This window comes from Muntiacus reevesi, chromosome 5, assembly GCF_963930625.1.
Source record: "Muntiacus reevesi chromosome 5, mMunRee1.1, whole genome shotgun sequence".
Classification (NCBI taxonomy): Eukaryota; Metazoa; Chordata; class Mammalia; order Artiodactyla; family Cervidae; genus Muntiacus; species Muntiacus reevesi.
This window is the reverse complement of record NC_089253.1, coordinates 83,920,893-83,944,722: the sequence shown is the minus strand read 5'-3', so window position 1 is coordinate 83,944,722 and position 23,830 is coordinate 83,920,893. Positions and strand designations below refer to the sequence as shown.

The 23,830-nt window shown below is 43.1% G+C and overlaps 1 protein-coding gene across 4 annotated transcripts in view; it reads left to right on the top strand.

Annotated features, from left to right (window-relative positions):
• The first annotated feature begins 493 nt into the window (after positions 1-493).
• The window catches only part of SCYL3 (SCY1 like pseudokinase 3), a 38,902-nt gene continuing 15,565 nt past the window's right edge, over positions 494-23,830 (top strand). Inside the window, exons 1-8 of one of the 4 annotated variants that reach the window (XM_065935669.1) lie at positions 494-662; positions 6,346-6,563; positions 13,677-13,862; positions 15,690-15,803; positions 18,281-18,337; positions 19,435-19,537; positions 20,748-20,859; positions 22,915-22,992. In XM_065935669.1, coding sequence (XP_065791741.1) covers positions 6,399-6,563; positions 13,677-13,862; positions 15,690-15,803; positions 18,281-18,337; positions 19,435-19,537; positions 20,748-20,859; positions 22,915-22,992 — 815 coding nt within the window. In that variant the 5' untranslated portion in view covers positions 494-662; positions 6,346-6,398. Of the gene's footprint in view, positions 663-944; positions 963-6,345; positions 6,564-8,363; positions 8,455-13,676; positions 13,863-15,689; positions 15,804-18,280; positions 18,338-19,434; positions 19,538-20,747; positions 20,860-22,914; positions 22,993-23,830 lie in introns of those variants that run through there. The other 3 variants (XM_065935670.1, XM_065935672.1, XM_065935671.1) reach the window with 3 other exon arrangements.

Here is a 23,830-nt window from a genome sequence, read left to right as displayed (position 1 = left end):
ACCCGCTGATTTAAGCGTAACTTCAGATTCTCTATCTGAAAGGGCTTCAGCTGGAATCACTTCCACCTCTGCCAGCTTTAGTCGGGGATTCTTAGGACTTCGGCCCACGCAGCACAGCCAATCAGAGCTGCGGGGTTAGCCACGTCACTCTCCTAAAAGTCCTCACCAATTTCTTCTCCGTCCCGCCCCTTTTCTATTTGTTAGAGGCTACCAGCGGCCATTTTTGATCCGGGCGGAAATCCAGTTAAGACGTGCGGTTAAAAGGCTGAAAATTAAAATCAAGGCTGACTTTCACGTTTAATTCAGAGTCCAAGAGAGGAGACATCTTCACAGACCAACTAGGAGACTAGGGGCAGAGAGTGAGCCGCGGGCCCGCACTGTCGCCCACATTCAAGATGGCACCGGCCTGAGAAACACCTGCGCGGCCGCTCTATCTCGGTTCCGGGTTCTCTCGCCCTCGTGGTGGCGTTGGAGGGCTGAAGGCCGGCATTCTTTCCGGCTTCCGGACCCGTCTCTATGGTGCCGGAGAGACCAGACTCCGAAGATTGTGGGTGTAGTGGCCAGAGCGTCACGGGGGAGGCGAGGGTGGTTGGTGTCAACACGGGGCGAAGAGGGGACCGGAGCTAAGACCCTTGGCCGCCTCCCCCACCGCCCACCCGCAGGTAACAGGGAGCCGCCAGCTGCGTCCTGCGTCAGTGCGGGCCTGGGCCGCCGGGGAGGGGGCCGGCCCGGGCCGGGAGCTAGGCGGGGGGCGCGCGCCTTGCTCGCGGGTCCGCGCTTGGGACCCGCACGGGGGCGAGCTCGGCGCGGCACCGCTGCCGGTTGAGCGCTGCTTGCCGCCTCCGCGCAGCCTACCTGCTCACTGTAGGGCCCCCTGCTAATCTGGGCGTCGCGGACGACCCCCGCCCGGTGGGGCACTGGAAGGGAGCCTCTGAGCCCGACCTCGCGGGCAGGTGTGGAAGGTGAGCGGCCAGCGAAGGGGGATCGCCGCCCCGGCCTCTCAGCGACCCCGAGGAGTCGCGGTCAGATCCCCGCCAACCCCCAGCCTCGGCTCCCGGGCTGCCCTCCTGGCCCCCGGAAGGGCGAGTGTGTGCGGCAGGGGCGGGACGGTGCCGGGCGCTTGGGGCCGGGCCGCGGGAGCCGGGGTTCGCGCCCGCCCTGGGATGCTGCCTTCATTCTCGATCGGAGACCGGTGCAGGGCCCCAGGGGCGCCGCTGGCTCCTGTCTCTGGGTAGTGCATTTTGTTTAGAATAAAGGTGAAACATATATAGGAAACCGTGCGAATACTCAGTTGGATCCTGAATTTTGGAATCCCTGTTACTGTTGTTTTTAAGGACCCGTGCGCATACCCCCAAAACATCCCGTGCCTTAGCTGAAGTCATACTTAGTTCTTTAGGTACGCAAAGGCTTCATTATATATTGCTGAACAGAGTTCATTATAGGGAATGTATACGTGAAACAGATCAAAACGAAGGGCCTCAAGTAATGTTATCACCAGATAACAAAATACCGATCAGTACCAGATGTCCTTTGAACTCTCAATGCAAAACCTTATCGTTGGAACTTCCAAGCTGAGGGAGTTAAGATCACGATCATCCCAATTACTTGCGAAGGAGAGCGAATTCCTCAAAGAACACTCATTTCTTAGTTTAGTGTATGAGTTGCCCAGTAACGTAGACAAGGGCTTTTAATCCCACAGGTGGCCCAGAAACCTGATGTGCTGCCCAAAGAAGTAAAAGGATGAAGCAAGATAGGTGAACAACATTTTAAAGAGAAGACGATGATACCTATACAAGTCAAACTGTCTACCCAATATTTTATTTTAGTGTGTGTGTGCGCTTGCGCAGGAGATCACACTTGCCCAACTCTGCGACCCCATCGACTGTAGCCCACCAGGCTCCTTTGACCATGGAATTTTCCAGACAAGAATATCAGAGCTTGGAAATGGGTTGACATTTCCTTCTCCAGGGGATCTTGCTGACCCAGAGATGGGAGTCTATGTCTCTTGGTCTCCTACTTTGGCAAGCGGGGGGTTCTTTACCCACTGAGCCACCAGGTGGTAAATTCTGAAAAATACCTATGCTAATATTAGAGTACCTTTTTCTGCCTTTTTGTGACTTTTTCATTTCAACGTTAAATGATTTGGTGCTTTCCCCTTTACTCTTCAAAACAAAAAAGAGCATTTTGGAAGTCCAGGTGTTCTTGTTTACCAGTATTAGATTTCAGTAAGTCCATTTTAGCTGAATTGTCATTTTTAAAGCGTTGTTTATAGCAACAGTTGTGCCTCTTAGGATACAACTATACAACTTATATCTTAGGATGTAAGAATTGTGAAGCTACAAATTAAGAATTACTGCTTTTAAGACATAAACAAATTGCAGTCAACAGCGCATCTTTTTATTTCCCTCCTAATATTTATTTCTCAATAGGGCCTCCCTGGTGGTTGAGACAGTATTGAATTTTCCTGCAGTACAGGAGACTGGGTTTGATCCCTGGGTTGGGAGGATCCCCTGGAGAAAGAAATGTTAAGCCACTCCAGTATTCTTGCCTGGAGAATTCTATGGACAGAGGAACCTGGTGGGCTAAGTCCATGGGCTGGCAAAGAGTCAGACACCACTGAGCGATTAACACTAACTAATGAAGTTTTTACTGAAAGTAGGCTGTAATCCTGGAGAAGGAAATGGCAACCCACTCCAGTATTCTTTTCTGGAGAATCCCAGGGACAGAGGAGCCTGTTGGGCTGCTGTCTATGGGGTCACACAGTCGAACACGACTGACGTGACTTAGCAGCAGCAGCAGGCTGTAATCCAACTACTGAAAGCACTGCAGGGTGGTATCAGTAGACTGCTGTCAACATTAATCATGCTTTCAAACTAATAAAATGTCATCCTTTTGAGTTTTCGCAAGGAAGGGGTTCATTCCTTTAAATTTTCAGGTGGTATTTCTTGAGGTCATGGACCCAAATAAAACCCAGTTTTTAGTATCTTCCTAGAGCTTTTATAACCCTGAATTGTTAGTGATCTTATAGTGGAATTCATAACATTAAATGGAAGGTTAATAGGTGTTGTAAGGCCCTATATCCCCATAAGAAAGTGTTTTGCTCTTGAGAAATGACCAAGTTTATTAAATGTCTATTGCTGTACCTCTGCTGATGGCCATTCCTTCAGCCAGAGTCCCCGCTGAAGTCTTATGACCACTTTGTCGCCTCTGGAGACTAATATTAAAACTAAGTGAATGGCATGAATTTTTTCTACCAAGGTTATTTTCTTACAGCAGTTCCTTACATGTAGATTTTGGAAAGCTGTATTTTGTGGCTAAGAGAGAGAAAGAAGTTAGATTAACTTCAGATGCTACTTTTGAAAGTAGCACCTCTCTAGCTCATTCTTCTAGTCTGACTTGCTTTTCAGATAGGAGGAGTTAAAAGTTGTGCTTATGAAATGGCAGTTAGTTTCAAAGAGCATGGACCCGTTCGGGCCACCTCAGGTGTCCTTGGCATCCCACTCTTCCCCTCCCACGATTGTAAGGGTGGCAGTGAGGCGGTGGGTTAGAAGCTGGGCTTCCGGCAGCCTCGGGTTGGAGTAGTACTGTACCTAAGTTATTCTCCCAGTGCTTGCTTTTTCTTCTGCTGCTGCCCGCCAGTTTCTTCTGCACTTGCCCAGTTTCTTCATTTCCATGGCTTTGGCTTACCACAGCCCTGACTCTGCCTTATGGGATCCTTTTAACCTTCAGCTATGCTGCTAATAGACAAAAATGGCTCTTGTTCATTCAGATTCCTGGGGCAGACAGTGATTGTCCAGCTTAGTTCTTCCTTCGGGTCATGGGTCCTGGAGATGGCTCATGTGTGATTTGACTGCCCTTTGGCTCAGGATGTCATCTGACCCATAAATAACTGTGCCTAAGAGGAGGGGCGCAAGATCCGAGTGCTAAATGTGAGGCTCCCAAGAGGGGTGGGGAAGGGGGTTGTCACAGGCTGGGCAGGCACCGCACCATCTCCAAAACAGGGGAATTAATAGTAGTTGCTTTTTTCCTCCAAGATCCTACATAAATACCAGTTTTATTTGTCGTCCCAGTAGAAAGGTGAGTGTTATGTTACATGCACAGATGATCCTTGAACAACATGGGTCTGAACTGCACAGGCCTGTTTACACGCTCAGTAAATGTGCACTACGGTACTTCATGATCTGTGGTAGGTCGGGTCCCCTTTGTTGGTTGAATCCACGGATGTGGGACCGCAGATACGGAGGGTCAGCTGTAAAGTTATACTCAGGTTTTTGACCAAGAGGGTATGGGTGCCCCTAATTTCCTGTGACTTTAAAGGGTCAGCTGTTGTTGAGATACTTTGTAATACTGTTTCTTGTTGTCATTTGGGGTATTTTTTTGTTTGTTTGGAGGGGTTTACTTTTTTTTTTTGCCTCTATCATTCTTAGGAAAGATAAATTGGTAGGTAGGAACTCAGTGGATTTGTTACAAAGCCAGCTTAGTTCTTATCCTCAGAAACATTCTTGGGTTTTTTAAAAAAACATCAATTTTAGCTAACTTTAGCCCTTATACATGTTATAATTCTTATTCAGGTTTATATGTAGGTCGGTAGCCCTTTGAAATTCTTTGGTTGGGGTGTGTGTTTTAAGCAGTATTGCATACTCTGATAACCTAGTAAGTGTTGAATGGAACTTTACCAAAGTGGGGGGGAAAATCTCAAGTAGAGGGTCTATGTATAATGATTCTTGGGTTTATATTTACCCAAAGGATGAAGATTTTAAAGTGAATTTTTTAAAGGTCCACCTAGAATTTTTGGCTGTTACTTAGAGCTTGCAACTTGCTTCCCACGCTACCAGAGTTAGTAAGAACTCTTTTTATCTTGTATTTTTAAAGTTATGGTAAAGCCAGAACTAAAAACTGACTGCCATAAACTTTTGAGACATGTGTTGTTTGGGCTATACAGGTTTAAAAATGTTGGAGCCACCTGACTATGATGCTTTGGATGTTGCCAACAAAATTGGGATCATCTAAACTGAGTCCAGCTGGCTAATTCCAAATATAAAAGTTTTCACTATGAAAAAAAAAAAAAAAATGTTGGAGCCAATGTTGAACTATATGGAAATTCCCACATAAATGTTCAGGCCCTTGGCTCTTTGTGGGTACATCGTGTGACCTGCAATTCTGAAGTGGCAGTTCTGGTTGGAACCTTGTGACGGTGGCTGCCTTCACAGAGCAAACCCAGTCACAGGAGGTGCCTCTGCACACAGTAAGCCTTTGCTTCTCCACCAGTACTGCGGAACCTCTGTGTGTTGTCCGTTGTAACCACATGAGTTTGTATCCTTGAAAGATATACTCTTATTGTGGAACAGTTGGGAGGTGCAGGCAAATGTATGTCTGTGTGACAAACACAGAATGTGAATTCACATTCATCTATGTGAATCATCCATAGTCTGACATCCGCAACAAACCTGTTAATACTTAACACACCTTTCAAGTATGTGTGTGTGTGTGTGTAGCTATAGCAGTAGATCACTCATCACTATAATCATAATCAAGGTATACTGAATATATCCATTCCCCCCAAAGGTTCCTCAGACCCCGTTGTATTCCTGTCCTCTCCCATGGTTTCTCTAACTAGTCTTACCCCAGGCAACCACTTACCTGTTTTCTGTCCTTATAGAAAAGTTTGCATTTCCTAGAATCTCATGTCTTTTTAATGTTTGGGATTATACAGTTTTGCTTTTTCCCCTTTTTAGCATACTTTGGAGAGTAGTTATGCGATTGTATTTTTTCTCATATTATCATTTGTGTCCAATGAGTTATCTATTTCCTTTTTCATTATTTGGCTGGTGTTTTAATGTTTTCTTGGTTTATACAAGCTTTCCATTTGTTAACATGTTTTTCAACATTTTTAGAAATATTCTCCAGTTTGTAATGTTCTCCATATAATTGTAAGTTGTTTTAGACATCCAGAAGTTTCTCATTCTTGAATGATCAAGTTTTGCAGCGCTTTCCTCTGTGAGACTGGATGTAAGTGGGGTAGGTGCCAGAGAGCCCTTGTTCTGTGTTGGATCGCTTTTCCTCTGGAAGTTCTGTGTGTGCACTGGGGGTTGGGAACGACAGTGACTGCATGTGTCTGTCTGGTTAAGTGCGTTTTTTCTAGAGCTGTTATTTGTTCATTGTCAAGCCTTGCAGGTAACTTGCTGAACACTGACTGTTTTTCTGTCAAATGGCCTGGTTTATGAGGCTTGTAGGCAGTGGTGGGAGTTCCTACAGCGGAGCGCCTGGGTCTGGTTACTTGGCTGTCTCTGGCTCATAGCTCAGATACGCAGTGTTGGGAAATGTTTTTTTTCCTTTTGCTTTCAGGTCTGCTTGGCTTTGAGAAGGAGCTGCAGCACCCCTGTCTCACCGAACAAGGGATGGGCTCAGAGAACAGTGCTTTGAAGAGCTATGCCCTGAAGGAGCCGCCGTTCACCTTACCCTCCGGACTTGCTGTCTACCCCGCTGTACTGCAAGATGGCAAACTCGCGTCGGTTTTTGTCTATAAGAGAGAAAACGAAGATAAGGTTAATAAAGCTGCCAAGGTACCTTCATAGGTGACTGCCTAATAGCTAGTACTTTGTACTGTCTTCTTGTTTTCTAAAAATCATGAAATTAGTAAAGTTCCAAGGGGGTAGGTCATAGTAATATTTTCATCCATGGCCTTTGAATATACAGTTGTCCTTACTTCATGGGAACGTCATCAGCTTGCATCACGAGGTCAAGTACCATAGATAAGCCTAATAGTTCTTCTCATCATACTGTATTTTTTAGTGAGAAAGTTTGGGAGGGGATTTTACATGCCTCACAGAAGATAAAGGGACTTAATTCTAGCTTAGCAAAAATGCTGTAAGTATGGACAACATTTTAATTGGTGTGCTGATGATGGGATGGACCTGAAAATTACATATTTTAGGAACTGTAATGCTGTTTTTTCCTTTCCTGAGGCATTGTGGTGCTCCCGGAAAGAATGTGAAACTGGAATGTGGGACAAGATGCCCCAGAAAGACTGTGACCTGGGCCCTACTTTTTGCCAAGGGACCCTAGAGCATTCACTTCTGGCAGCTTCAGTTTTATTATTATGAAAAAGTTCCTCCCACCTCAGGCCTCCTAACTGCTACTCCTGTGAAGGGCGCCAGTGGGCTAGCAAGCTGGCTGACCTGCTGTCAGGAGATCCTGGGCTGTCATTAGAAAAAATGAATTCAAGAAAATAGCCCTAAGTATCTTTTCAGATTAGAGAAAAGAAAAGTATTAGCTGATATTTCTTTGGCTAGTTAGCCATTTCCTTGGGTATTCAGGCATTCAGATTATCTTCAGGAAGATTCTAAAAAGGAAAGCCCTTTCAGATTGATTCAGTATCTTTATTTTGTTAGGAGTTATGATCTGTATTACCTTGAGTCTCTTTATACTAACAATAAGAATAAAACATTGATATATATTTCATAAGTGTTAGTTGCTCAGTGTCTGACTCTTTGTGACCGCATGGACTGTAGCCCATCAGATTCCTCTGTCCATGGAATTCTTCTGGCAAGAATACTGGAGTGGGTTGCCATTTCCTTCTCCAGGGGATCTTCCTGACTCGGGGATCAAACCTGGGTCTCCAGAACTGCAGGGAGATTCTTTATTGTCTGAACCACCAGGGACGCCCTGTATTTCATAGATCTGTTTAAATGGTTTATATGTTGTTAATGATTATAAAGGGCTAAATTATAACATGTAGTGTTAAGAATATAATTTAGGCATTTTGTCTGTCACACCAGTTGATTGTTTGATGTCTCTGATCAGCCTTGAGATTAATAGTTGTAAGATGGTTTCCTAAGGAAAATGTTTCACTTGATGCATTTTCCATTAATGTGCTCTGATAAAAAGTGTAGCTGGCTATTGTATCACTAAGGAATTGTGCTTTTGGGGAAGACCACACATTGTCTCTTTTCCATCCCATCTGGGAATTGATAATAATTTTTTATTGTGATTTTACAAAAGATGCAATGCCTTGCCTCCAGTTAATATCTGACATACTTCTTGTCATTATCATCTAATAAGATTGCATATTTGAGAAAATAACAATTGACTCTTACTAGTGAAGTACTAGAAATTTATAACCATTTATAAGATCTTAAGATTTTTTAAATTATGTTAATCTTTATGGTGTATGTAGCATGGAAGTTGAACAACCCAGATCATAAAAGTTTTAAAGGGAAGAAGCAAAGCTCATGCAATGTTTGATAACTTCCGCACTGTGGGAATTGCAAAACTTGAGAAGGAAGATTTTTTTCCACCCTTGGTATCTATACATACTCTTCTGAGCCATGACTCTTCTCAAGTAGATCATATTTGTCTCTTAGGTTCCTCGGGCTATCATGTGGCTTTGAATACCTGAACCTTGAATCTGAGAAATTTGAAATGGCAGCAAAATGATAAGGAGTTTAGATGAAGGTAACAGTACTTGAGAAATGAATGGCATTGCATTGGGTTTTAGGAACTTGGTTTCCTAGATACCTGAAATATTGAAGTACCATCATTAGCTTGCTTCCTTTCTCTAGAGATCAGGTTCCTAATCCTACCACTGACATTTCTAACTGTCAATTGTAGGATTACCATTTCCAGCAGATATACAGTGTTTCCTTTGCCAAACATTGTTCATGGAATTTTCCAGGCAAGAGTACTGGAGTGGGTTGCCACTTCCTTCTCCAGGGGATCTTCCTGAACCAGGGATCGAACCCGGGGCTCCTGCATTGTAGGCAGATGCTTTACCGTCTGAGCGACCAGGGAAGCCATACCCTTCTAACCATGTTGTAAATAAAAAACAGCATCTCAGCACACTGTTTAACCTCTGAAGTAAGATGAAATGCAGTTATAACCTTTGGCTAAAACAGGATCAGAAATACTTCAAGTCCATCATACCTTCTCATTTTATCCTGAATTCATTAGCTGTTGATACAATAGTATAATTTTCTCACTGGGATTATGATTCATTTCTAACCAATAGCCTGTAAGGGGTGGTAAATCCTAAGTCAGAACTTGGTTACTGTATGGTTTGCTATAATATAATGTACGTGTTTAGTTAGGGCCTCATGGTGAGTATAGGCTCAAAGAATGGTTCCTAAGTGTCTTTCTATCAAGCAGCCACATCAGAGCAGGTATTTAGATGCTGTGTAGGTGCTCTGTTTAGTGCCTTAGGAGACATGCTCTAATTCCAGGGTGGGAATTAGACATGCTCTAATTCCAGGGTGGGTTCACGCTGCTGTTGGTCAACATATTTGAGAACCCATGTTGTGTGGGCATGAGAAAGAAATAGAAGGACTGATTGCTGTGCTTAAAGGAGTTTGAATTCTGTTTGGGAAATGCTTTACTGCTCTTCCTTATACTGACATTTCCTTTCTGTTCCTCTCCCTCTCAGCCTTTTTTATGCTATTTACAACCCCCATTCTGGTAAATCAACTTCCCTGTATCATCAGCTTTGAAAAAAAATGATTTCCTTCCCCTTATGATCGAAGTCTGGTTCTCTTACAAGGCTCCCAAGCGCCACCCGCTCAGAAGAACCTAGGAAGTATTGCCCCTCCCTCAGGGTGTTAGGGTCACCAGGCGGCACTGGCCCTTGGCCAGTTCCCACCACGGTTCTCAGACTTCACATTCTCATCCTTTTGTCTCTAAATATCTGTCAGAACCTCTTGTCTGAGCTCCAGATCTATTGTTTCCACGTGCCTATTCAGTATCTCCTATACCCAAAGCATGCTTTCCAGCATAGAGTTCTGTATCCCTTTACCTTCCTGCCTTTTATTCTTGGTTTATGATCCTACCTCCAGGCAGTGAACATTTAAAGACCGAATGGACTTCTGTCTTTTTCTCCAGTTTGCATTTTAGGGGTAGGAGGAAGAGTATGTCTCCTTGAAGATTCTAGCACTCTGGTTTAGGCGTCTTGTTATTTTGTTGTATTTCTTTAGCAGAGTGACAGTAAAGCCTTCTCCCTATCTAAAAACTTAAAAGTGAATTTAAGCTACAGTTGAGAATGACTTTGTGTTGTTTTCAAAGTGAGGTAGCAAGTCCCAGGTAGAATGGTAATGAAAAGTCAAGCCCCTGAATGGCTGAGTCCTAACTGATATCTTGAATAGTAGGGATACCACACACTTAACATCTGTTAACTTAACATAGATCGGCAAAATATATACTACAACTCATAATTTAATAATATAAAGTCCGTACTCAGAATCCTCTTTTAAAGACCAGTACCTAGTGGAGTGAATGAGATGTGATCGCTACTTGGTAACTGCAACAAACGGTTTCAAATCAGTCTCATTGGACAGCAGTCACCTTTCTCCCCCAGAACAAAAGCATTTTTCTCTTTAATTGATGTTCATAGAGAAAATATCCTAGTTACACTTAGCAAGTACATCTTGTCATTCTGTCTTTTGTTTGGAATAGCAGAAGTTTAAATCAAGAAGTATTTCTATTTCATTCTTAACTGCTAACCTTTCCTGTGAATTTATGCATAATTTTATGCATATATACCAAAGAGGAGTGACAAGGTTTTTGCTAAGTTAAGTGCCTTATTCAGAATCATGCAAGATTTACTCCATTCTTTCTTCCTTCATTTAAACAAATAAGAAGCCACTTGGGACACCTAATGAGTTAATGAAAAGAGAAGAGTTTTAAAGATGGTTGAATAATGTGCTGGATCATAAAACAGTTTTGAATGGATTAGTACTCTGATCCACAATAAACAGTTTAATTTTGTTGATCTTGCTTTCTTATTTTTTGCCTTTTTACTTTCAAACATTTAATCCCCTTAATCATATTCAACTGTCTTTAAAGCTTTTCTCTTTTCATTAATTAGAAAACTGACCATCAGATAAAGAATGTGTATTCTGCAGTTGGATATAGTGTTTTCTAAATCTCAGTTTGATTCAGGTTTTCTGTGTTTTATTTATTTTATTTAGTTTATTTTCTGCTAGTTCTATTGATTTTATTTTTTTCTGTTGATTCAACAGAAATCTCCAACTCTGATACTATGATTGTGAAATTGTCTGTTTTTCCCTTTCATTTTCCCAGTTTTTGCTTCATGTGTACCTTGAGTTTTTGTTCTTATGCACATACACATTTATAATTGGTTATGTCTTTTTAATGAATTATCCCTTTTATTCTTTAAGTAATTGTCCCATTTTATCTCTGGCCATACTCTTTGTCTTGAAGTATATTTTGTCTGATAGGAATGTATCCATGTCAGCCTTCTTTTGCTTACTGATAGATAGCCTTTTCTGTCAAATTAATTTATTTTCTATTCATTTGCCTATCTCTGTCTTTTATGTCTAAAGTATGTCTTCTATAGGCAGCATATAGTTGGATCTTCCTTTTTTATCCACTCTTAATTGGAGTGTTTAGTTTTTTAACATTTAATGTAATTATTTATCATTTGTTTTCTTTTCATCCCCTTCTGATTTTTGTTCTTCTGTTCCCCCTTCTTGTGAATTATTTTAATATTTTTAGTATTCTATTTTAATGTATCTTGAATGGGGGCTATATATTTCTTTACTTTTTTAAAGCAATTACACTGAGGGCTTCAGTATGCATAACTAACTTGTAATTAGTTATGGTTATTAACTTTGGTTAGTTAATGCTAACCACTAATTGTGGTTAGTGTGTATCACAGTCACAGAAAATGTAGAAGCCTTGGAATCACAGAGATGTCTCCAGCCTCCAAACCTGCTGTTCTTCTGTGACATGTATATTAACTATGTGCTCACAGGTACGCAGGCATGCACATACATGGCACACGTGGAAAACCTTTCCAGGCAAGTGTTACAGTGCTTACGCTACATAGTCATATATATTTTAAATAAGAGGGGAAAAATGTAAGCTTCAGCTTTAACCTGATAGTTACTATTTCAGCTGCTCTTCTTCCAATCCTGAAGATCCAGGTTTCCCTTAGGTGTTGTTTCCTTTTCAGCTTGAAACTTCTTTCACATTTTTGTAGAGCAGATCATCTAGCAACAACTTTTCTGTTTTCGTGATCAAAAAGGCTTTTAATTTGCCTTCTTTCCTGAAGGGTATTTTTGCTAGATACAGAATTCAGGTTTGATGATTTTTTTTGTTTCATTGCTTTAAAGATAATTTCCCTTTATCTTTTGGATTCTGTTTTCTTATGAGAAATTAGTCTCATTCAGTTTGTTATTTCTCTCCACCTGTGTTGTTTTTCTCTGGCTACTTCTAAGATTTTTAAGTTGATGTTTGATTTTCAGCAGTTTAATCATAATGTGTTAGGTGTAGTTTTCTCCGATTTATCTTATTTAGCGTTCATTGAAGTTCTTAAATCTGTAAACTTAAGTATTTGGCCAAATTTTGGGAGTTTTCATCCATTATATTTCTTTTATGTCCCAATTATTTCTTCTTTTTTTTAAGAACTCCAGTTATGTGCATTAAACTTTTTGTTATCGTCACCCAGGTTTCTGAAGCTCTGACCTTTTCTTTTACTTTTTCATCTTTGTTCTTTAGATTGGTTAACAACTTTAGGTTCACTGAATCTCGTCTCTGTCATTATCATTCTGTTATTAAGTTCATCCATTGTGTTTTTTTATTTGTAATATTTTTAATTTATAAAATTTCCATTTAATTCTTTTGTGTAACATTCATTTCTCTTCTGAGAGCCTCTGTCTTTCTACTTATTTTATAACTGTTTCCTTTATCTCCGGGGGGAATGGTGGTGATAGCTGCTTCAGATTCCTTCTGATAATTTCTAGTATCTGGTGTCTGGTCAATCTTAGGGTTGCTATTTGTTGGCTGTTTGTTCACATTTTCATGATTCTTTATCTTCTGAGATTTTGGGTTGCGTCCTGGACGTTTTGAATGCCCTGTTGCATAGACTCTTGGTTCTGCTATAATTCTCTGGAGACTGCTAATGTTTTTTGTTTGCGGATGGTCAATTCCCTTGGGTTCAAGCTTCCCTTTTTTTTTTAACTACTCTCCTCTCACCCTTCCTGTGCATGGTAGTTCAAACCTTAGTTCATTTTTCACAACTTTGCTGTGCTAATTTGGGTCTGTCCTGTGCCTGTTTGGTTCTGGGGTTCGTCTGAGACCTGGTGGGTACACAGGTAACTGGGGCCTCTTCTTCTCCCTCCCTCAGCTCTCTCTCCTCGGGGACAGCTTCCTCATGCTCGAACCTGCTCCGGTTCTCCTTGCCGCAAAGATGGCAGAGTTTCCACTGGAGTTTTAGCCGCCTTCGCTGCACTGCTCTGCACGGGGGCCTGCCTCAGCGCACAGCTGTGAGAAGGGGCACCCCCAACCGGGAAACTCACCCCATGGGTGACTGCCCGCCACAATCTACATGCTCTCGTTTACTTTTCAGAGTTCCCAGGCGTTGTTTTCGGTGCTTCGTTCAGAGTTTATAGCAATAATTATTGGAAATCTGGGCTCTTGGGGGCTTACACTCATGGAAATGAAAGTCTCTGTAGAGTAATATAAATGCTGGTAAAGTGAACACTGTCAGAACACAACCTGGATTTTTCTTTGCCTTATTTGAAACTTGGGGGGTTAGGTGGGGGGGGTAAGAGACTGGAGAAGACCTGAGTATACATTTTCTGAATTGATTACAATATATATGAGTCTATAATTCATCTTGTTCTGAGTCATTAACTTTACCGACTTTTCTGTTTGTATTTTTAAAGCACCTGAAGACCCTTCGTCACCCGTGCTTGCTAAGGTTTTTGTCTTGCACTGTGGAAGCAGACGGCATTCATCTCGTCACTGAGCGAGTGCAGCCTCTGGAAGTGGTTTTGGAAACGTTGTCTCCTGCAGAGGTCTGTGCTGGGATCTATGACATATTGCTGGCTCTTATCTTCCTTCATGACCGAGTAAGTAACCTGGGCAGTCTGCCTCACAGCCTTTCCTGTAGACCGGGAGTGGGAGGTGGAGGCCAGTGTACGGGGCAGTGCTTGTGAGTTTGGGTTTCTATGGAAGTCGTTAAGTTACTGTTCTCATCAGAAAGCTTCCTGAGGGAAAACAGCACATGAGATGCTACAGACAGACAAGCGGTTTGTGGAGCAGGCAACAAGTTCTTTGTCCCTGGGTAGTTATTTATAGAACTTTATTTCAGTTTACTATATAGTCTGTCTCTAGTTTTGGGTAAGTCTTTACCGAAAATTATCTACAGCTGGTTTTTGTTATTAGGATGAGATAAAAGTTTAGTAACATCAGTGCTGGTGTGGACCATGTTTCTGTTTGTTTTCAGGAATTTTTTTGTTTTTCTTTTAACGAAAGAAATGATCATTTCTTAGAAAGAGGCAGAGTTTTACACACCCTTTCCCATTCAAGTAGGTGGTGCCAAAGAGAGGCAGCCCCTTAATACCACGGCAGTATTTGCTATTATGGGGATAAAGTGGTATTGTTTACTTGTGGTCTGTTTCTTAGCAGTATTATCGAACTACTAATTTCTAACTGGGATTTACATTCTTAAGTATAAAGGCCTATGGCAGCCTCCCAAGATTAAAAAACACCAGTTACAGGTTAGAAGCACTTGCATTTGCCTCATCTTAATGTGTTTTTAAAAATTTTTTTCTGTTAATGGGAGATAGACTCTCCAAATATCACTTTGAATTTATTGTCTCTTAAAAGTATTTCGAAGATACACACAAGTAGAATTATTAATGCTGCACTGTGGTGGAATAGTTTCTCTGTTGGAAAAATGTTTGAATGCGGTAAAAAGTTTGAATAGTATGAGAGAGCAGACAAGGAAACAAGTCCCTGTCCTTGAAGCCAGGGCCCTGCTTCTTGCCACAGACAACCTCGGTGATCGGTGTGCTAGGCCACAGATGCTCTTCGTGTGTCTTAAGCAAATATATAAGTGTTTATTCGCCTTTACTTTTTCTCAAGCAGAAACGCACCCTAATACTATTCTAAGCTTTCCTTTAAAAAAATATATACATACCTTGGAGTGTGTTATATGTAAAATGTGTACATATTGGATCTGATGGGTAGAATATTTAAAATGCACTTATCTACTGGAATACTTTCTGGTTTGAGAAAAAAACATACATCATCCCCGTTCTCCTTTTCTTCTTCCCTCATTTATTTGACTGTACTATTTTTTTATATAGTTTTAAATTTGGGTCTTCTGTGGTCTGTGGGATATCTCTGGTGGTCCTTATCATTCCATTTTCCTCTTCTTCAGGCAGAATTTTTTTAATGCCTACTGACAAGATTTCAGGTGAAGTGGATCTGGGTTCGTGATAGAATGTAGGTGAGAAAGAACTTAGAGGAGAAAATTAATACAATAACCTTATGGGAGCAAAGAGAAATTTTTCCTTTAAAAGCGGTTGAAGCACAGGATGTAGGCTGGAAAGACTTGTAAATTTACCTATAAGGACACTTGTATCTCCCGACTCTGATGGAGATGGGGATGTACAGTGTCTGTGTGGTGGCTTTCGTGTCTTTATTAACCTGCCTCCCTGGGCAGGGGGAGATAAGCCTTTCCATTGTGTTTTTCATTTTTTCCTAACCTCATAATGCTTAAGCTGGCTCATTGAATTTGTCATTTCTTAAAGTTGTAGTTCGGTTTATTATGCCACAAGTAGGAAGACTTGCCATAATTGTCTTTTTTTTTTTTGGTGATGAGTTCTTAGTTTTCTAAAACTACTCAGAAAATGGGAATGGCAATCTTCTTCCCTGTTCTTTTTTCCCAGGGACACCTCACACACAACAATGTCTGTGTATCATCTGTGTTTGTGAGTGAAGATGGGCACTGGAAGCTGGGAGGAATGGAAACAGTCTGCAGGGTTCCTCAGGCCACCCCAGAGGTAAGGCAGGTGCCAGGCCCTCCGTGTCACCCAGAGTCTGGTAGCATTTTTGTGTGCGGTAGTGTGAGCTGAGGTTTGGAGACGTGACTTTTTTTGTCAATACTCACATTCACAGGGTTGTAGGATTTTACTGTCCAGAGGGACTGGGCATCATCTATTCATAGCAAAGGTATCTTGAGACTGGAAGAGGTAACGTGTCTTGGTCAAATTTTCCATTAAATGCCCACCCTCTGTGCTCCTGTAGTAACCTGCAGTTGGTTTTACCCTGAGTGTTTAATGTCGAATTGCCTCCATGTGTCTCCCTTCTTTACCAGTGGCTGAGCTTCTTGAGGGTGATAGTGTTGTATATGTATCTTTATCCACCTAGAATAGGGCCTGGCATGTACTAGGCACATTAAACATGTTCTTTGAGCACTTATTCGTGTTTTCCAGAGTCATACATTATGTCCTAAGAGCTGGTGTCGGGGACTGTGCATCGTAACTCCTCCTGGGCTACGGTATTGCTGCCTGTGCTCCCTCTTGTAATTTTGTCTGACAGAGGTCTACAAAGTCCCCTCCTGAGTTGAGCAGTCCTACTGTTCTCTGTTTTGTTTCTTGTTTCCATAATTTTGCATGTTGCCACTAGACTTAGCCTTAAAACACACACACACACACAAACACACACATCATGGTTTCCTTACTGATGAGGGGGCAGGTCTCACACGCACACACACACGCACACACACACACACACACACACACACCATGGTTTCCTTACTGATGAGGGGGCAGGTCTCACACGCACACACACACACACACCATGGTTTCCTTACTGATGAGGGGGCAGGTCTCACACGCACACACACACACACACACCATGGTTTCCTTACTGATGAGGGGGCAGGTCTCACACGCACACACACAAACACACACACCATGGTTTCCTTACTGATGAGGGGGCAGGTCTCACACGCACACACACACACACACACACACCATGGTTTCCTTACTGATGAGGGGGCTCCCTGACTTCTTGCCTCCACCTCACTCCCCCTGCACACACACACACACACACACACACACACACACACACACACACACCATGGTTTCCTTACTGATGAGGGGGCTCCCTGACTTCCTGGCTCCACCTCACTCCCCCTCTTCCCTTGTGTGCAGGTCTCACGGGGGCCTTGTTGCATGTGTACCTGAGGGGCTCTGGCTCAGCTCAAATGCTCCTTCCACCATGAAGGCATTTCCTCTGTTATTTCTGTCCCCATTGACCCTTTCTTCTCAGACGTCAGCTTCCAGCTGTCAGTATAACAGCCTAATTCCCTCTGTGGGGTGTACCCCAGATGCTGTACCACGGCCCCCAGGCCCTTCCCCAGCTCCTCCCCAGCCTGCCTTCAGCTCCAGGTCCACTCGGTTATTGAGCTCCACTCGGGTTGCGTCCTGTTCCATGCCGCCTGGCAGGGTTCTCCTCCTTCACCCCATTTTCCCTTGTGTGCCGTTCTGTCGCCTTTCTTCCCCTGGACTCTGCAGGATGTAAGATGAGGCAGACGTCTCGCCGAAGTCTAGGTCAGGCTACGTCTCCTCTTGGTGAAGCCCTCCCCGGGGTGTCCCCTGCCCAACACCTGGGCTCCTCCTGGGCTTCCCAGGTGCTCAGCCCGCACAGGTTATCAAAGTTCTTAGTTTACATTTTAGGTCGTGAGCTCCTGGCCGGGGACGGGGATTTATTGCATTCAATATGTACTCCTGGTGCTCTAGATGGCGTTTGGAACATAAAAGCTCTTGAGAAATAATCTTTGATGAGTCAGTAGTTGAATGTTGTTCTGTGGATGCTGGCTCTGTGTCTCTAGTATATAAGGTCCTCACATATCTCATGTGGCAACCAACTTATGACTGACTTGATTCAGAGAGCAGATTAATGATAGATTTGTCCTATGCGAGAGAAGTCTTTTATTTGTTACTATCTCCGTAGGATGAGGGTCTTCCCTGGTGGCTCCGCTGGTAAAGAATCCGCCTGCAATATGGGAGACCTGGGTTTGATCCCTGGGTTGGGAAGATCCCCTGGAGAAGGCAACAGCTACCCACTCCAATATTCTGGCCTGGAGAATTCCATGGACTGTATCATCCATGGGGTCGCAAACAGTCGGACATGACTGAGCGACTTTCACTTTCATGCAGGATGAGAAAAAGTATTTCTAATTTCCTTAAATAAATCAGATATAGAGATGCCTCTGAACACCAGAGGGTGTCTGTTAAACCAGTTGAAAGGAAAAGGAAAGGAAACTGATATTTATTTTCCACTAAGTCTTGTGCCACACCAGGCACTATATCTACATTTTTCAGTGATGAAGATTTTTAATTTATGTATTTAGCCTGTAGCATTGGTTTGAAGGTTTCATTGCTGTTGATTGCTCTTTGCTTTTGTAACTTGATGTAAGAGATTGGTTCACCAAACATATGCTCGAATTACTTTCCTTAATTTATTTCTCTAGTTTCTGAGGAGTATTCGGTCAGTAAGAGACCCAGCATCTATTCCTCCTGAAGAGATGGTAAGATGATACACTAAAGATGTCATGAAGGCTTCTTGGTACTAACTGAGTATGAAACTTAAAGCAAAACAAAAACCTCTCCTCTGCCTACCTCTTTGCTAAGTCATAGACACTTCCTAATTCCTATGGCCTTGAAGGCTTCTGAGACTGATCATGTCATCACAGCAGAGAGCCTTTTTTCTTGAAACTCAGCTTACATTTTGGTCATGTAGACACCTGTGATAGTGCTGAAAGATAGGCGGTACCTCGGTGTGAGCAGAGTGGGGGCGTCACAGCCATTTCACGGTAAGCCTTTGTACCTTCGTGGAAGCCGTGAGAGTTTAGGAAACGAGAGCGCAGCCCTTTCCTCTGCTTCCCCCAAGCTGGTCCTCAGCCGGTCTGCCATTAGTTGGGATTCCAAGATGTGAGGAAGAGTGATGGTTAATATTATGTTGCTGGTAAAGAAAGATAATATTTAACAATAAATTCAAAAGCACTTGTTCTTTCTAAATTTGCCCTTAACCACTATAGACTTTAATCCCCAAAGACATATTTAGTGTGCTGTGCAGGAAACACAAACCCAACAATAAACTTAAGTATAAACCTAAGACTTGAAATAAACTCAGGTTTATTCAAGCAGTACTATGTGTATATACTAGCATCTTTCAAACCAATGATTTGTAGGTTTTGAATCAATTTAGGGGTCCTGACTGGCATTTTAAGGGAGAAAAATAGGGAATAAAATAGAAAGTATCACCGAACATCTTGGGGAGCAAGACTAAGAACTGTTTTATAAAACTTTTGTTTTTGTTACGTATTTACACATATATGTGCATATAATGCTGATGATAATTTTTTTTACTCCAGTTTGTAGTCAGAAATATTTCTGAAAGCCACAAACATATATTATGGCCTTTCCCCCGTCCTTATTTAATATTATTAATATCTTTGATAAAGTCTATTCACTAATCATTGTAAGAGCTTATAAATTCGTGTGTGATACTGTGTAGTTAACTTTGGATACACTAAGTGGAAAAATGGGAGAAAGTGCTTCAGAGAAGATTAGGAATGGTTTCTAAAGCAGATCCTCTGGTTGTAATGATCTTTACTGCTTTTAGTCTCCAGAATTCACGACTCTACCAGCGTCCCATGGACACGCCCGGGATGCCTATTCTTTTGGGACACTGGTGGAAAGTTTGCTCACAGTCTTAAGTGAACAGGGTGAGTTGGACTTGTGCTATCTGCATCCACAGAATTAGTAGGACAGCCATCCACGGCCTGTTCTGTGTGAATTCAAAGGACTGTGGTGTTTGATCGTAGTAAGGAACTGTTGCTTACCAAGTAACTTTGTGCAGGGCAGATCGTAATAGCACTGAGGGCAGAAGCTTTGGGTTTCTTTACTTTGCATAGTTAAAAGGATTTTAAGTAGGAAATATTTGGAACTATGGCTTTGGGTATCTTATATTATGATCTTATTGATTGGTACTGTATGGTCTAAAGACTATTCCTTATCAAACCAGCCTATAAATAAATGAATGGTGCTATTGATGTGTATGTAATGGTCTGAGGATAAGATTCAGAGTTTTTTAAAATTAATTTCTAAATTAAGATTAACATTTCTTTATCTTGATTCTTTCAAAGTCCTTTCGATTTTTTTTTTTTTGGTCATGATTTCATTTACTCATTACTCTTTTCTTTGGTTGGCCCTTAAAGCCAAGGCTAGTGAGCACATAGCTCTCCTCTGAGTTCTCTGGCGGCGTGTCTGACAGCGCGCTTCACTCTCCTTCAGCCGCTCCAGGCCTTCAGATGTCCATCCTTTGCGTGTACTGGGGTCTGTATACATTCAGCCCCTTTACCAGCCTGTAGCTCATGTTGCTGCAACTTTGTGCAGTTCGAACGCAGTTTTTTCTGCCTGGTTCATTCCGTCCTCTGAAGTTACAAGCACCATTCAGCCAGCAGCTCTGAGCTGTCTGAGCCTAAACATTTGAGAATTAAGCCCTGGGACATCCTTTGTGGGTGATGAACTCACTGCTCTTCACTGTGTCTGGCATGGTGGCAATTATGTACCATCCTTGAGAGAAAATACAGTCCTTCAAATAACTTCCTGTGTTTTGAGGGTTAGGAGACTTGATTGAAAAGGCCCTCAAACCTGCCACTTTTATAAGCTTCCTCCTCTAGGCCTGAGCTGAGTTAAGCTGACAGTCAGGAAAGGTGGGGGCCTCCAGGGGGCGCAGGGGGGTGGACGTGTTGGCAGGAGGATTTTCTCCACCTGCCACGGAGTCTGACTTCAGGCAGGCGGGGAGCTGTAGCAGCAGCCAGGGCTCTGTCTGGGCTTTTTCCAGGTTGGTTTTTGCTCTCCTCAGCCTCCAGCTGCAGAGGTCCTAACAGGAGGGAGGAGGCAGTGGGAACTAACTGTGGCTCTGGGTTTCAGTTTCAGCGGATATTCTCTCCAGCTTCCAGCAGACCTTGCACTCAGCCCTGCTGTGTCCCAGCCCGCAGAGCCGGCCGGCGCTCTGCACCCTCCTCTGCCATGACTTCTTCAGGTGAGCGCCCGCGCCGCGCGCTGCCTGCCGCCGCCCGCTCCTGTGGGCCGCGCTGCCGCGGTGGGCTCCGGAGGGCCGAGCGAGCAGGCCCTTCGCTGCTGCTGCTGCTGCTGTGCCTCGGTGTTAGGGGAGAGTCCCGTCCACGTGGGAAGGAGAGGGGGAGTGATAATTGCCTCTCACGTTCCTCTCACAGAGAGGGAGTTCTAGAAATCCTTCACCATGGACGCCTGGGTCTAGACATTATAGCTGGATTCCTTAGGACTTCTGTGAACGTGAAGAAGCTAGGCTGTGTCCGGTGGTGTAGAGTTGCAGAAGTTAATTGAGGAACTTAATGTTAACACGGCCTCTCTGTTTTGCTGACATTGTATTATTTATACGAGTCTATTATTGTTGAATTTTACTTGTTGGTGGGGGATGGGCATGGAAATGAGCTTATTTTTCTTCAGGCAGGCAGAAGATTGTTTTCTTTGTTTAGTAATTCGTGATGGAAGAGCAAAGAAGTCAATTTAGAGGGAGGGCACAGTATAGCTGTCAATACTGTCGCTGGATTCAGAGAGATTTTTGAACCTCTCTTCAAGGTTAGTTTTAATTACGTGTCTTTCGTTTTTTAAATTTCCATGTCTGCAGAACTCACAGGTTAACTCCTCATTCATAACTTCTATTAGCAAAATCAAACTCGTGTCAGTTGTGAAACTAAAAATCCTTATGTGTTTGCAGTCGGAAAGCCTGAGAGAAATCAGAGTGAAGGGAGAGCTGATATTATCCCTGGAGGGGGAGAATTTCGTCTAAGATAGGATGAGGATATATCATTAAACACAGCAGAGGGGGTATTTTCCTTGTGGTTACATGGGCTTTGTTACTTATATTCCAAAAGAGCTATTCAAACCTTTCCCATTATGAGTCCTTTAAGCAAGGTATCTCCATGTGTTTTTGAGGGGGATGTTTCAGACTGATACACTCTCTGCGGAGAAGAATCCTTTACAGTAAATAGATTCTCTCATCACTGTGTGGGGTAGGAGTTCTTTAGTACAAATTGTGGATGAAACAGAGGGGAGAGGAAGGGGACATAGGTATACCTATGGCTGATTCATGTTGATGTTTGGCAGAAACCAACACAACATTGTAGAGTTGAATTATCCTTCAATTAAAAAACAAAACAAAACAGGAGAGGGAAGGCAGAACCACACACCTACTCCTTCTTTCATAAATTGTTACACAGGAGGGGATTGTTGCCCCTGAGGGGAAAGCCCAGCCACGGGCAGGGGGAGGAGGCAGGGCCGAAGCTCCTGCCGAGGCAGCCGAGCCATCTGATTTTACACTCTGGTCAAGGCATTTGTGCTCTTTCTGCCGAGCCAGAGGGAAACAGTGCAAAGGTGAGGTGTGGAGACCAGGAGACGAGGTCAGCCCTGCTGGTGGGGGCTGCTGGCTGCTGAAGCCTCTCTGCCAGGGGCCACGTTTGCTTGGAGCTGAGCTGGCTTTGGGACTGTCTGGAGGCCCTGCAGGAAACTGCTCACTCCTGTCACCCTCTTCACTGCCTGGCTGGGAAAGTGACCAGACAACTTAAAACAGGCGAAATGAGAAGACCCCTGTGACTTGTACCAGAAATGCCTGTTTCTGCAACCCTCTTTAGTAGTTACTACTTCCCCAGAGGAGACTTGAGAATCAGCAACTGTTCTGTAATGGTAAAAGCATTTCTCCCAGGACATTTCATGTAACCACATTCTATTACAACAAAATGTTTGGATGATTATGATGATTTTATTAAAACCACAGCATTTGTTCACGTTTGTGTATGCACACATGTGTGTGGTTAACCATGTATACTCTTTACAGATCTCTTTGATATTCTTAAAATATTAAATTCCCTATGGGCTTGTCCTATAGCACTTGTCTTCTAAGCTACTTAGTTATAGTAGAATCTTCCACGTGGTCAAGGGAGATGTGTCTTTGTTGAGTAGTATTATCGTGTGGTCTGTGGTTATGGCTTTGATATTTAATGTGCCTTCTTTAATCTGTTGTCCTGCATTTTTTTTTTTTTTTCTTTTTGGGATTTAGGAATGATTTTCTAGAAGTTGTAAATTTTTTGAAAAGTTTAACATTGAAGAGCGAAGAGGAAAAAACTGAATTTTTCAAGTAAGTTCAGAAAATTCGGGCCTTAAAATTCAGTAACTTGGATTAAGTGCATTTAATCACTTTAGGTGTCCTAGAGAAGATGAGTCTATCATTGGGTTTCTTAGACAGAATTCAGTGACATTTCCTCTATGTCAGGCTCTCTGCTAGACCCTGGGATGTATAGTTTTGGTGAAGGAAACAGATATAGACTGATAAGCCTTAGACAGTAGTGGGTCTTAAGGGGGGTGTCCTGAGAACACAGAGGACGGGGCAGGGGGGAGGAGGTTAGAGAGAAGCTATTCTGGGCGAAGAGGCAATGTGAACCAGTGCACAGAGGCGAAACGCAGTAGGTCCTGTGTGTGGAGTGATGACCACTTGAGTCCTGCTGAAGGGGGTAGGGCAGGCAGGCACCCTCGGATGTTGCCGAGGGGGGTATTGATGCTATTGGTAAGCAGGGGACTTCAGGCCTTGAAACTGTCAAAGGAGTGAAAAGAGGCTGTGAGACGGCTGACTCTCCCCTTGGGTGGATTACTTTGTTTTCTACGGAGGGGGCACAGCTTTACTTCATGTAAGATTTGGGTTGGTTGGCAGACCATAGCAGGCCAGCAGTAGATGGTAGGCCTCATATAAGGGCAGCGATGGTACGGTGAAGACACAGACAAGAAATATTAAAACATAAAACCTGGCAAGCCTTAGTGATTATCACTAAATGAGTTGGAAAATACTGGAGGGAAGACGTAGAATCTGGTGTCCTTGTTGGTTGGAAGTGGCTGTGGGCCTCCAGGTAAAGATGGACATGGGCCTTTGGGTAGATGGGTCTGCATCTCAGGAGAGAGGTCTGATGAGGATTAACTGGAGG